This window comes from Pseudonaja textilis, chromosome 9 (genome assembly GCF_049901715.1).
Source record: "Pseudonaja textilis isolate UNSWEBS1 chromosome 9, rPseTex1.2, whole genome shotgun sequence".
Classification (NCBI taxonomy): domain Eukaryota; kingdom Metazoa; phylum Chordata; class Lepidosauria; order Squamata; family Elapidae; genus Pseudonaja; species Pseudonaja textilis.
The window spans coordinates 2333037-2346350 of NC_141998.1; the positions used below are offsets into that span (position 1 = coordinate 2333037).

At 38.1% G+C, this 13314-nt stretch overlaps 1 protein-coding gene across 5 annotated transcripts in view; it reads right to left on the minus strand.

Moving 5' to 3' along the window:
• ANK1 (ankyrin 1) overlaps window positions 1–13314 on the minus strand; it is a 150645-nt gene that overhangs the window by 100668 nt on the left and 36663 nt on the right. The window contains exon 1 of one of the 5 annotated variants that reach the window (XM_087938822.1): window positions 1199–1280. The exons of the other annotated variants lie outside the window; for them this stretch is intronic. Within the exon in view, the coding sequence (XP_087794948.1) occupies window positions 1199–1225 (27 nt within the window). The 5' untranslated portion in view covers window positions 1226–1280. Of the gene's footprint in view, window positions 1–1198; window positions 1281–13314 lie in introns of those variants that run through there. 5 annotated transcript variants of the gene reach the window in all.

Below are 13314 nucleotides of genomic sequence, written 5' to 3' on the forward strand. Positions count from 1 at the left end.
CGCTTTTAGGGAACAAATAAGGGGAAAGGATGCAATAATTGGAGATTGCCACCTTGTTCTCTGAAGTATTTCTGGACAGGCTCTATCAGTCAACTCCTATCGCCTATCTTTTGACTCGACCTCGGGAGAGAAGTCAAGACAAATTGAAATGGTTGGATCCTACTCATTGCAAAATTTATGCTCTGGGCAGTTTTAATTCCAACCCTTCCTCTCTGTTTATTCGGTGTAATACAGCGGTGTCCAACCTTGGCATCTTTAAGACTTGTGGACTTTTAACTCCTAGAATTCCCCTGTTAAAAGATGCCAAGTTCGGGCCACGCAGTCTAATAGAAGAAGAGGGAAACCTACAGAGATTGGCTTAGTTTAAGCTGAGTGCACTCTGAAAAGTTGGCAGTTGCAGTTTTGTAAAGCATGATTTATGGTTTAGTAATGTGCTTGCCACCAAGCGGTGCTCAGTCAGCAAGCCATGATTCAGTTAAGGACTTTGTACGAGGTAGGAACCAATCCCACCCTTTTCTAGTTCGTACAACTAACACTTAAGCCATAATAAAGCTGTTTTGATCTTGGCTTGACATTCAAGAATCCGGCCACTGCTTTGCAATCCACGGTTTAATCAGGGAGGTGTCTAAATAAGGCCTCTGTGACAAATTCAACAAACCATGCTTCAGAATGGTTTAATTCGAGACATAAACTTGGGCAACGAATTTGCAGAATTGAACTGCTGTTGAACTAAAAGTGCATTTCCAAAAAACTAAGAAGCAAAATGCTTAACAACCACAACAAAAATAAAGTCCAGTTACCTTTAAGAAAAGCACCTTTGGAATAACCATGACCTGGATGATTGATAATCTCCATAGACCTCAAACTACTCTTTCCTACTTCCAGAAGCAAAATGCCTTTTTTGTGTGTGTGTAATGCCTTCAGTCACTGACTCTTACTAGACACTGGTAGCTTCCCGTGTCTTCAAAAGGTCTTTTTCTTAACCCCAAAAGAAGACAAGGTTGAGTAAGGCTGAGTTGAAACACTGCAATAAGATTCCAATTCAAAACACATTTCTGCAAACCATGGTTTGCGAACTCCACTGTTTCAGAGCTGCTGAGGAAAACTGAAACCCTTCCAACCATGTGATGGCTGAAGAGAAACGTGAAGACAGAAGAATCCCAACAGAAAACACACTATCCAAGACCCAGATACTTACCCTCCAGGGCCAGTTGAAACCAGACATCGTGTTGCCTTTCTCACACGCACTTTCTGCATGCACACTTAACACGAGCAAAGACTTTACTGACCCTTCAGGCTCAGCTGGGGCAGGCCTTTATCTGCAGGTGCCGGCTGTGGAAGATGGGAGGAGTCCCATTCTGGGCTCTGGAGATTAGAGAAGATCAGCAGTTCCAACTCAAGGAAGGTCTCCCACTGCTCAAATGCTGGCCAGGAGCAGCCTTCCCTAAGTTGGAACATCCATTTCTTCTCCAAACAAACATACCCATCGCCCCCTGCAAGCATGGGTTGGAATTAACTGGGGAGAGGGGTAGTGAACCCAGCCTGTTTTATCATTTTATGGTTGGGTTTATTGTGTAGGCCAAGAGAAAGATCAATTCAGCTTTAAAATGTTGGATGAAATCAGACTGATTCTTCACCCTTGGCAACTTTAAGATGTGTGGGCTTCAACTCCCAGAATTCCCCAGCCAGCTTTCTGGAGTTTGAAGTCCACACATCTTAAAAGTTGTTGATAGATGAGAGAGGGAGAGGAAGAGGGAGAGGGAGGGAGGTAGGGAGAGGGAGGGGAGGGGGAGGGAGGGAGGGAGAGAGAGAGAGAGAAAGAGAGATGGAAGTTAGTGGATGCATGCATGCATGCATGGACAAATGGACAGACAGACAGACAAGATATAGACAGATAGATAGATGGATGGATGGGTGGGGGTGGAGTTGGATGGCTAGATAGAGAGAGAGAGATGATAGATGATAGATAGATAGATAGATAGATAGATAGATAGACAGAGATAGATGATAGATAGATAGATAGATAGATAGATAGATAGATAGATAGATAGATAGAAAATAGGTGGTGGGTGGGTGGGTGGATGCATGGATGGATGGCTAGCTAGATGGGTGGATGGATGGATGGATAGATAGATAGATAGATAGATAGATAGATAGATAGATAGATAGATAGATAGATAGATAGATAGATAGATGAAAGTTGGATGGATGGATGGATAGATAGATAGATAGATAGATAGATAGATAGATAGATAGATGAAAGATAGATGAAAGATGGATGGATGGATGGATGGATAAATAGATAGATAGATAATAGGGGGTGGGTGGGTGGTGGGTGGGTGGATGGATAGATAGATAGATATCTATCTATCATCTATCTATCCATCGATGCATCCATCATCTATCTATATCTTCTATCTATCTATCTATCTATCTATCTATCTATCTATCTATCTATTTATCTATCTATCTATCTATCTTATACACAAAAATAGTAATGTGTATATTACAATTATTATTCTTACTACTATACTATTATTATAATACTATTACTATTATATGTTTCAGGTGTAGAGTGTGACTGCGCATTGCACATACCATACAATATAGCACTATAAACAGAGTTTCTCTCTCTGCAGCCATTCCTTCCTTCCATTCACACTGGAGAAAGGAATCCCCTGGTCAGCCCTGGGACCCTAACCCTCCTCCCAAAGCCTTGGTATCATCCAGGGCTGCTGCATTCAACAGCCACCAGTGAGAGTAGAGGCTGCTGTTATCTGCAGAGGCAGAATCCTAATTCGTGGTCACACCAGGGTGTGTCAGAATCCTAGACACTTTTTTAAAAAAAAGAAAAAAGAAACAGCCCACGTTGTAAGAAGTAATTCTTTTAAAGCTTGTTTTTTTTAAAAAACTGAGCAGTAATTTCTGTCGAAGCACAACACCCTTATCATAAAAATCTTGTCCTAACGGAGACTAAAACATACAAAGAACAGTTGCAGGAACTGAGTTTGGCTAGTTTAGAGAAAAGTAGGATTGTGGGTGACATGATAGCAGTGTTTCAGTATTTGAAGGGGTGCCACAAAGAAGAGGGGATCAAATTATTCTCCAAAGCACCTGAAGGCAAGAGAAGAAGCGATGGATGGAAACTAATCCAGGAGAGAAGCAACCTGGAATTAAGGAGAAACTTCCTAACAGTGAGGACAATTAACCAGTGGAACTGCTTACCACCAGAAACCGTTGGGTCCTCCATCACTGGAAGTTTTTAAGAAGAGACTGGATGGCCATTTTTCTGGATTGGTATAAAGTCTCCTGCTTGAGCAGTGGGTTGGACTAGAAGACCTCCAAAGTCCCTTCCCACTCTGTAATTCTGTATTCTGGTTGCAATGGAATTTAGTTGTGGTCTCCAAACTTGGCAACTTTTAAGACTTATGGACTTCAACTCCCAGAATTCCCTCCAGAGGTCTCCAAACTTGGCAACTTTTAAGACTTATGGACTTCAACTCCCAGAATTCCCTCCAGAGGTCTCCAAACTTGGCAACTTTTAAGACTTATGGACTTCAACTCCCAGAATTCCCTCCAGAGGTCTCCAAACTTGGCAACTTTTAAGACTTATGGACTTCAACTCCCAGAATTCCCTTGGGGAATTCTCCTGGGGAATTCTGGGAGTTGAAGTCCACAAGTCTTAAATGTTGTCAAGTTTGGAGGTCCCTCCCCTAAATAGCTCCTACCAGCTCTCTTAATTCTACAACTTAAGAGATCACAGTTTGTAAATCATACTAGTAGGATTCGTATCACACACGGTGCCAGGAACCCAACACCTCCCAACTTTACCTTCTCAATGATCCTGCCTGGGCGACCTCTTATAAAGAAAACTTATATAAAATGTTTTATAGATGGCATTTACCACCTGCTAGGTTAGCTAAAATGTTTAAAAATATGCCTGGCAAATGTTGGAAATGTAACCAAAAAACCCGGGCACGTTTTTATCATATGCAATGGACCTGCGTTAAAGCAAAAAAAAATTAAAAATAGGCAAAGATACTAGAAAAGATAATAAGGAAACATGTAGATTTTAAACCGGAACTGTTTTTATTAGGTATAATATCAGAAAAAGTAGGTAAGGAAAGTATATATTTAACATCACAATCAGAGGTGGTATTCAGCAGGTTCTGACCAGTTCTGGAGAACCAGTAGCAGAAAATTTGAGTAGTTCGGAGAACCAGCAAATACGGCTTCTGGCTGGAGTTTTTACAGTATCCTTCCCCTGCCATGTCCACCAAGCCATGCCCACAGAACTGGTAGTAAAATAAGTTGAATCCCTCCACTGATCACCATGTCGTAACAGCAGTGAGGATTATATTCACATAATATTGGAAAAATGAAGAAACTATCTAAATCTATCTATCTATCTATCTATCTATCTATCTATCTATCTATCTATCTATCTATCTATCTATCTATCTATCTATCATCTCTCCCTGCCTGCCTGCCTGCCTGCCTGCCTGCCTGCCTGCCTGCCTGCCTATCTATCTATCTATCTATCTATCTATCTATCTATCTATCTATCTATCTATCTATCTATCTATCTATCTATCTACCTACCTACCTACCTATCTATCTGCCACTTATCTCATTTCGAAGCAACTCTGGGTGGCTTACAGCATTCCATGAAGATCTTTCTCCCACCCCCAGAAAACTGAGGTCTTGTTCTGCTTGGTAATACCAGAATGGTGCACATCTTTTTCCCTCTTATTTTTAAACCTCAGTCCTGTGCAGCCTCTCCTCTGAGCCCAGGGTCGAGAAACAAGTCACATCCTCCACAAATCGCTAATTGTCTTTATTTGCTGTTGGAGGGTGGCAGAGGGGTCAACCCAGAGAGATGGTCTCGCCTTGTGCTGTCGGTTACATTCCCCACTGAATCACAGCCCTTGCTCGCTTCTCGCCCTTCGACTGGCCCGGTGCCACCTCCATTTTTCCTGCTTATCAGAACCCGAGAAAGGAGCAAAATCTCCCTCAATCATCCTGAGTTACTCAGCCATTCTCTCTTAGAGAGAGAGAGAGAGAGACAGGGCAGGGCAGATGGCAGCTTCGTATTCAGGAGGGAGAGAGGGAGGGAGGGAGAGGGGGAGAGGGAGAGAGAAAGAGAGAGAGAAGGAGTGCGGGGGAGAGAGAGAGAGAAGGAATGAGGGAGAAAGAAAGATTGAGACAGAGATATAGCGTGAGAAACATCAGCGATAGAGAGAGACAGAGAGAAGGAGTGGGGGAAAGAGAGAGAAAGAAGGAATGTGGGAGAGAGAGATGGAGACAGAAATATAGACTGAGAAACATCGGAGACAGAGAGAGACAGAGAGAAGGAGTGGGGAAAAGAGAGAGAGAGAAGGAATGTGGGAGAGAGAGATGGAGACAGAAATATAGACTGAGAAACATCAGAGACAGAGAGAGACAGAGAGGAGTGGGGGAAAGAGAGAGAGAGAAGGAATGTGAGAGAGAGAGAGAGAAGGAATGTGGGAGAGAGAGACGGAGACAGAAATATAGACTGAGAAACATCAGAGACAGAGAGAGACAGAGAGAAGGAGTGGGGGAAAGAGAGAGAGAGAAGGAATGTGTGAGAGAGAGAGAGAAGGAATGTGGGAGAGAGAGATGGAGACAGATATATAGACTGAGAAACATCAGAGACAGAGAGAGACAGAGAGAAGGAGTGGGGGAAAGAGAGATGGAGACAGAGAGAGAGACGAAGAGAGAGACAGAGACAGAGACAGAGGCAGAGAGGCAGAGGAAGAGAGAGAGAGAAAGAGAGAGAGAGAGAGAGAGAGAGATTGAGAGAGAGAGGGAGAGAGATGGGCTCTGCGCACAAAGTTGGCTTGTATTTCAAGGAAGCTGCTGAGGTCATCTTGGCGTATTTTGAAAATAGAAACATGCATGTCTAACTCCAAGGTCTACCAGATCATAGATCATACCAACAGGGACTTTGGTCTGCAAGGAAACAATTAAACTCGGAGACCCCTCAAGGCCCCCAAAGCTGCCTCTTTCTGGGTACACACGGCCTGGAAGCCTCCGGCGTTAAAGATTTTCCTGAACTGCTGCAGAATTCATACGTGTCCTGGAGCCCAGGTAACTTCCACCCCCATATACAGGTAGACCTTGACTTACAACAGTTCATTTAGTGACCATTCAAAGTTACGGCACTGAAAAAAGTGACTTATGACCATTTTTCACACTTATGACTTTTGCAGCATCCCTGTGGCTAAAGGTTTATAGGGATTCTCAGTTGTCCAGTCATGTTGTTGTTCTAAAGGTGCTTTTTCAGGAGGCAACTAGATTTCCTGGTTTTTTTCTTTGAAGACGTTTCACTTCTCGTCCAAGAAGCTTCTTCAGCTCTGAACTGGATAGTGGGGAAGAAAAGGATTGATATTCCTTGCAGACAGCTGGTCATTTGCTTCTTTTTGGAGGGTCATTGAGGCCACTTGGAGGTTTATCTGTGTCCCCAAATTGGATGCAAATGACCAGAGCTGTCTGCAAGGAATATCAATCCTTCTCTTTCCCACCATCCAGTTCAGAGCTGAAGAAGCTTCTTGGATGAGAAGCAAAACATCTTCAAAAGAAAAAAAAAGAAAGTCCAGGTTTTCTCTTTCTTTCTTTCTTTCTTTCTTTCTTTCTTTCTTTCTTTCTTTCTTTCTTTCTTTCTTTCTTTCTTTCTTTCTTTCCTTTCTCTCTCTCTCTCTTTCCTTCCTTTCTCTTTTTCTCTCTCCTTTCTTCCTTTCTTCATTCCTTTTTTTCTCTCCTTCCTTCCTTCCTTTCTCTTTTTTCTTTTTCTCTCTCTCCTTCCTCCCTCCCTCCCTCCCTCCCTCCCTCTTTTCCTAAGAGTTCAGTTATCCATGTGCAAAGATAAAGATCTTGGCACGGTCCCACACCCTGGCAGTTAAAAAGCAGAAACCTGCAGCGTAAGCATTAGTTAAGAAGCAATTTGGTCTGAGAAGAGAAGAAATTCTCAGCCCTGGAACTGTTCAGATGTCACCAAAGCTGAAGCCAGGGGAAAAAAAATCAGAACAGTCCCAGAATCTGGTGAGAAACTGCCTGGGGGCAAGTCATTCCATTGATTAATTGCTCTGGCTGTCATGAAATGTCATCTTAGTTCTAAGTTGGATTTCTCTCTGATAGGTTTCCATCCGGGTTTTTTTCTTGTCTTGCCCTCTGATGCTTTGGAAACTAGGTTGACCCCATCCTCTTTGGGCAGCCCCTCAAATACTAGAACACTACTATGAGGTCACCACTAGTGTCAGAGCACACGCAGCGTGACTACTATTATGAGACAACTTTACAAGGGGCGTGCATAAGTGCACCATTGTGCCTACCGTCCCTGTCCTATTGTCCCCATTTATTCGTACCTATTTCCTGTATTCTTAGTCATGTTTATACTTATGCCTATTATCTTGTAAGCGATTGACAAATCAAATAAATAAATAAATAAACAAACAAACCCAGGAGCAAAACACAGTTTAGGCATTTAACAGTGGCTTATATACAAGACATATATGGAAATATACGTGGTAGGCAAAATACCTGACAAGCAATCTATCGTCTTAACTCTACATGGAGAACTCTGCAATGGATACCGGACACAAGTCTGTCTTTTCACTAGCCTAGACAAACCTGGTACCTGCAATCAATTCTTGATCTTTCATGGCACATCCACACATTGCTCTAACTCCTAATGTAGGTTTGTTGTGTGGCTTTGTTGGAGCTTGTCTTTGTTTCTCTTTCTTTCTTTCTTTTTTGGAAGTCCAATCTCTACCTTTGCTTTTTATTTTAAAGGGCAAGCCTTAAAAGCCTTTTTTTTCCCTTTCCTGGTATTTTTGTTTTTTCATCTACCTTTTTGGTTTATTCTTATGCACTTTTTTCTATTTGAGACCTTTCAATTGGATTAAGGTGTTGAAGAACCTGAAGAATTTTTCCCTTTTTTTTTTCTTTTTCCTTTTAAGCTCTTTTTCTTTATCCTACTATTGATTGGATTAAGGTATACAAGAACCTGAAGAAATTTTGTCCTCTCTTTTTTTTTCTTTTTTATTATTATTATTGGGCTTTTTTTACTATTTTTATTTTGAACTATAATTGGTTACTTCACAATTGGATTAAGGTTTAGAAGGACCTGAAGATTTTGATTTGCTTAAAATGAGTAGGAAATTTATAGCTCCTGGTTCTTCAACTTCTACTTCTTCCTCTCCACCATCTGGAGGACAACGTTCAATACAGACAATGTTAAAACAAGAAAAAGAACAAGAAAAAGTGACTCTGCAGATGATTATGCAAGGAATTCAAAATATTCAAGCAAGATCAGAGAATATTGAAAAGAGAATAGAGGACATTGAACAAAGAACAGAGAACATTGAACAAAGAACTGAGATCATTGAACAAAGAATAGGGAAAACCGATGAAAAAGTGGAGAACATCCAACAAATGATGTTGAAGTATGATGAGAGATTCCCAAAAATTGAAGAAGATAAACAAAGAGACAAGAAGATTGGAGATATTGATAATAGATTAATGGTGGTTGAACAAGATAAAAGTGGTATGTTGAGATGGGAGATGGATAGATCAGAATTCTATCTTAGATTCCAAAACATAGAGGAAGAAAAAGGACAAAACCTAGCTGAGATAATGATAGAAATACTGGCTGAAGCTTTGGAAATAACTCAAGAGAAGATGATGGATGGAATAGATGAGGTTTATCGAGTTTTCCCAAGGTATGCGATGAGAAATAGCTTACCAAGAGAAGTTCACATTAGGTTTACAAAGAAAGCCATTAAAATGCAAATATTGCAAGTGGCAAAAGAGAAAACATTGAAATACAAAGAGAAGGAGATTGTGGTCTTGAAACAAATACCCAGAAGAGTGAGAGAGATGAGAAAAGAATACCGATTCCTGACTAAAATGCTACTTTAAAAAAGAGGTGAATTATAGATGGCTGATTCCAGAAGGTTGAATGTTCACATGGCAAGAACAGAGACACAGAATTGACTCAATTGCGAAAGCGGAATTATTTTATACAGAATTTTTTGGAAGGAAAGAGGAAGAGGCAGAAAAAGAGATCTCATTAATTGAATTCCAAGAGGACTGCCAAATGACGACTGAAAAAGAAGAAGGTGCAGTAGGTGGAAAGGTGGAAGCCAAAGAACAACATGAATTAAGATCTACGAGAGCTGTGAAACCTAACTATAAAATATAACCATGGAAGAGAGAAAAATGATTACAATTAATATAAATGGTCTTAATTCAGCCGTTAAAAGAAAGAAAACCTTTCATAAATTGGAGAAATTAAAATTTGATATAATCTGTCTACAAGAAGTACATATTAAAAAACAATATGAACAATTGTTGGTACAGCCAAAATTAGGGAAAATATTTACTTCCTTGACCCAATGTAAGAAAAGAGGAGTGGTTTTATATATTAAAGAGACCACCCCAGCAAAATTGATCTATACCGATGATGATGGAAGAATACTAATGGTGGAAATAATGGACAATAATATGAAAACACTTCTGATTGCAATATATGCTCCAAATGACAAACAAGAAGAATTCTACAAAAAACTACATATGAAAATAATTGAACTGGACTATGCTAATATAGTTATGATGGGAGATTTTAATGGAGTTGTAGACAACAAATTGGACTATACAGCACAGAAAACAACAAAGCAAAACAGAAAGACTCTCCCTAAATCTTTTTTTAAAATGGTAGATGAAATAAACTTAAAAGATACATGGAGAGAAAGAAATGTTAAAACTAAACAATATACCTTCTATTCAAATAGACACTTATCATGGTCCAGAATAGATATGATATGGATATCAACAGAATTAATATCTAACATTCAAGAAATAAATATTGAAACAAGTACTTGGGCAGATCACAATCCAATGACAATTAAATGGAAAGGACAAAAAAGAAGATCTAGATGGACGTTAAATAATACTATTTTAAAGGAAAAAGACTTCACATAGTGGATGGAGAAAGAATTGGCTTTTTTCTTTAGAGAAAACAAAAAAGAAGATACATCAATTCAGAATGTATGGGATACAATGAAGGCATATGTTAGAGGCTTGATAATAGACTACACAAGGAAAAGGAATACTATGAAAAGGCTAGCCTCTAAGGCCCTAGAGGATGAGCATAAAAGAGAAAATGCCACAGAAAAAGGACATCAAGCTAAAAATGGATATAATTAAACACAAAATGGGTCAACTAGAAAAAGAAGAATTAGCACAGAAAATTAGAGGTGCTAAACAGAACTACTTTGAAGACGCAAACAAACCAGGTAGATGGTTAGCATACAGATTGAGAAAGGAGAAAGAATCAAGGAAAATATTGCAATTAATAGATGACCAAGGCCAAGTTTGCCATGGTAGCAAACAGAAAAAGGAAATCATTCGAGACTTCTATGGGAAATTATATATGCAAGAGAATATTGATGAAGAAAGAGTCAAGCAGTACTTACAGAATGCTAATTTACCTCAGATACCTAAAGAGACTGAAAAAATGTTAGAAAGCAATAGAACGATGATGGAGTTAACTGAAGCACTCAAGAAGCAAAATAATGGAAAGGCACCAGGCCCAGATGGACTTCCGGCAGAATTTTATAAAACATTACAAGAATCGTTGAATCTTCCATTGCTAGAAGTTATGGATGAAGTTATGTTAAAGAAGAAGATACCTAAATCATGGTCAGAAGCCTATATTACACTTATTCCTAAAGAGGAGGCTGACCCATTACAAATTAAGAACTATAGACCCATTTCTTTACTAAATGCAGATTACAAAATCTTTGCTTCAATATTGGCAGAAAGACTTAAAAAATATTTAAATAATTTTATCCATCCTGATCAAAATGGATTTCTGCCAAAGAGACAAAGTAAAGACAATATGAGAGTAATCTTGGACACCGTGGAATACTACGAGGCACATCCTGAAAAACAAATGGCTCTGATATTTCTAGATGCACAGAAGGCATTTGACAACGTAAATTGGCGATTCATGTTATTATTGTTGGAACAGATGGGTTTTGCTAGAAAATTTATCCAAGCAATCGAAGCTATATACTATAAGCAAAGGGCAAAGGTAATGATAGAGGGAGAGCTGACAGACTCTATTAATATAAGAAAAGGAACAAGACAAGGGTGCCCACTATCACCTTTGTTGTTTGTATTAACTTTGGAAGTGTTAAACAGAAATATTAGAGATGAAAAGAATATAAAAGGAATGAAAATCAAAAAGGAAGAATTTAAGCTGCAAGCATTTGCGGATGATCTGGTTTTCATCTTAGAAGACCCTCTAGAAACAGCACCCAAATTGATAGAAAAGATAGAGACATATGGAAAGGTGGCTGGTTTGAAAATAAATAAAGATAAGACAAAGTTTTTGACAAAGAATATGCTATTAAGACAAAAGGAAGAACTGGGAGACCTATTGAAAATTCAAGTCACGAATAAGATCAAGTACTTGGGGATATATTTGACAGCAAGATGTAGTACATTAAAAGAGAATAATTATATTAAACTTAAACAGCAGATAGTGCTAGATTTGGCAAAATGGGAAAACTTACAACTCTCACTAATAGGGAGAATCTCAACAATCAAGATGAATATATTACCCAGAATTTTATATTTGTTTCAAACAATTCCAATTAGGCTTGGAAAAGACTACTTTGAAGATTTAAATAAAATTGTGTTGAAATATATATGGCAAGGTAAGAAAGCGAGAATAAAGTTAAAACTTTTGCAAGATGCTAGAATTAGAGGAGGATTTGGTTTGCCTAATTGGGAATTGTACTACCAAGCTACAAATCTGATGTGGGTTAAGGAATGGATAACACTAGGAAATGCTAGATTGTTGATGTTAGAAGGACATGATCTGTTGTTGGGGTGGCATGCTTTTTTATGGTACAAAGGAACTAAAACACAGGGTTACTTTTGAAGACATTATATACGGGAGTCTCTGTGATTAAACTGGGAGAAGATTAAAAGACAATGTTATTTGAAAATTCTGGTCTGGTTATCGATTATTGAAGCATTTTCTTATCCTATAATATACAAAAAGGAACAAATAGTTAGATATGGTGAAATACTGAATGAAAAGGGTGAACTTAAATCTATGCAAAACTAGAGGAACAAGGTATAAAGATGAATTGGTTTTCATATGTGCAAATACATTCAAGGTATGATAAAGATTCTAAAACAGAAGGTTTCTATGATAAACTGACTGACTTAGATAAGATTTTGACAGGTACTGATGAAAAGGTGATTAAAAAATTGTATGGATATCTATTAGAAATTAAACTAGAAGAAAAACAAGTTAAAGAAACTATGATTGCTTGGGGGAAGAATTTTGGATATGGGATTGATCTAGAGAAATGGCAAAAATTGTGGTCTCAAAATTATAAAATGACAATGTCAACAGCGTATAAAGAAAATTTGTATAAGATGTTTTACAGGTGGCATTTTCCCCTGACAAGAATAGCAAGAATGTTCAAGAATAAATCCAAAAAATGTTGTTATCAGACACCTGGCTTATATTACCATATGTCATGGACTTGTGCGGATGCTAAAAAATACTGGACTAAAATCCACATGTGGTTTGAAATAATGACAAAAAAACATACAGAGATATTTTTATTGGGAATTTTACCTGAAATATATAGTAAGGACTTGAAATACCTGATTGTAAATGTATTAACAGCGGCTAGGATTGTATTTGCTAAAAACTGGAAAAATGAGAAAATACCATCACAGGAGGAAATCATTAAGAAAATATTGGAATGTGCTGAAATGAGTAGATTGACATTTGAAATTAGAGAACAAGAGGATAAACAATTTTATAAAATTTGGGATCTTTTCTATCAATGGTTAGACAATAAAATACAGTAATGAAATATGCAGACTTTTAGAAAATAATAAATATATAAAGATGTACTTCTTTCTTATTATATCTACAAAATGATTTTAGGATAGATTTGGGATGATAATATGAACTGTTATAAAATAAACTAAGTAAATTATGACTATCTTGTAAACCATGAATGAATAAAAGTATAGTCAAATGATTGATTAATAATGATACTAAGGTATTTAATTTTTGATTGACAATACGAGATTATATGCAATGTAATTGTAACTGAAGATTACGAAATGGAAACACAAAACAATTTGTAAACCAACCGGCACACTGTATGTACACCTATGGAAGATAGCTTGATGTTTTTATGTTTTGTTTGTTTATGTTTGTTTTTAAAAACCAATAAAAAAAATAAAAAAAAGAAT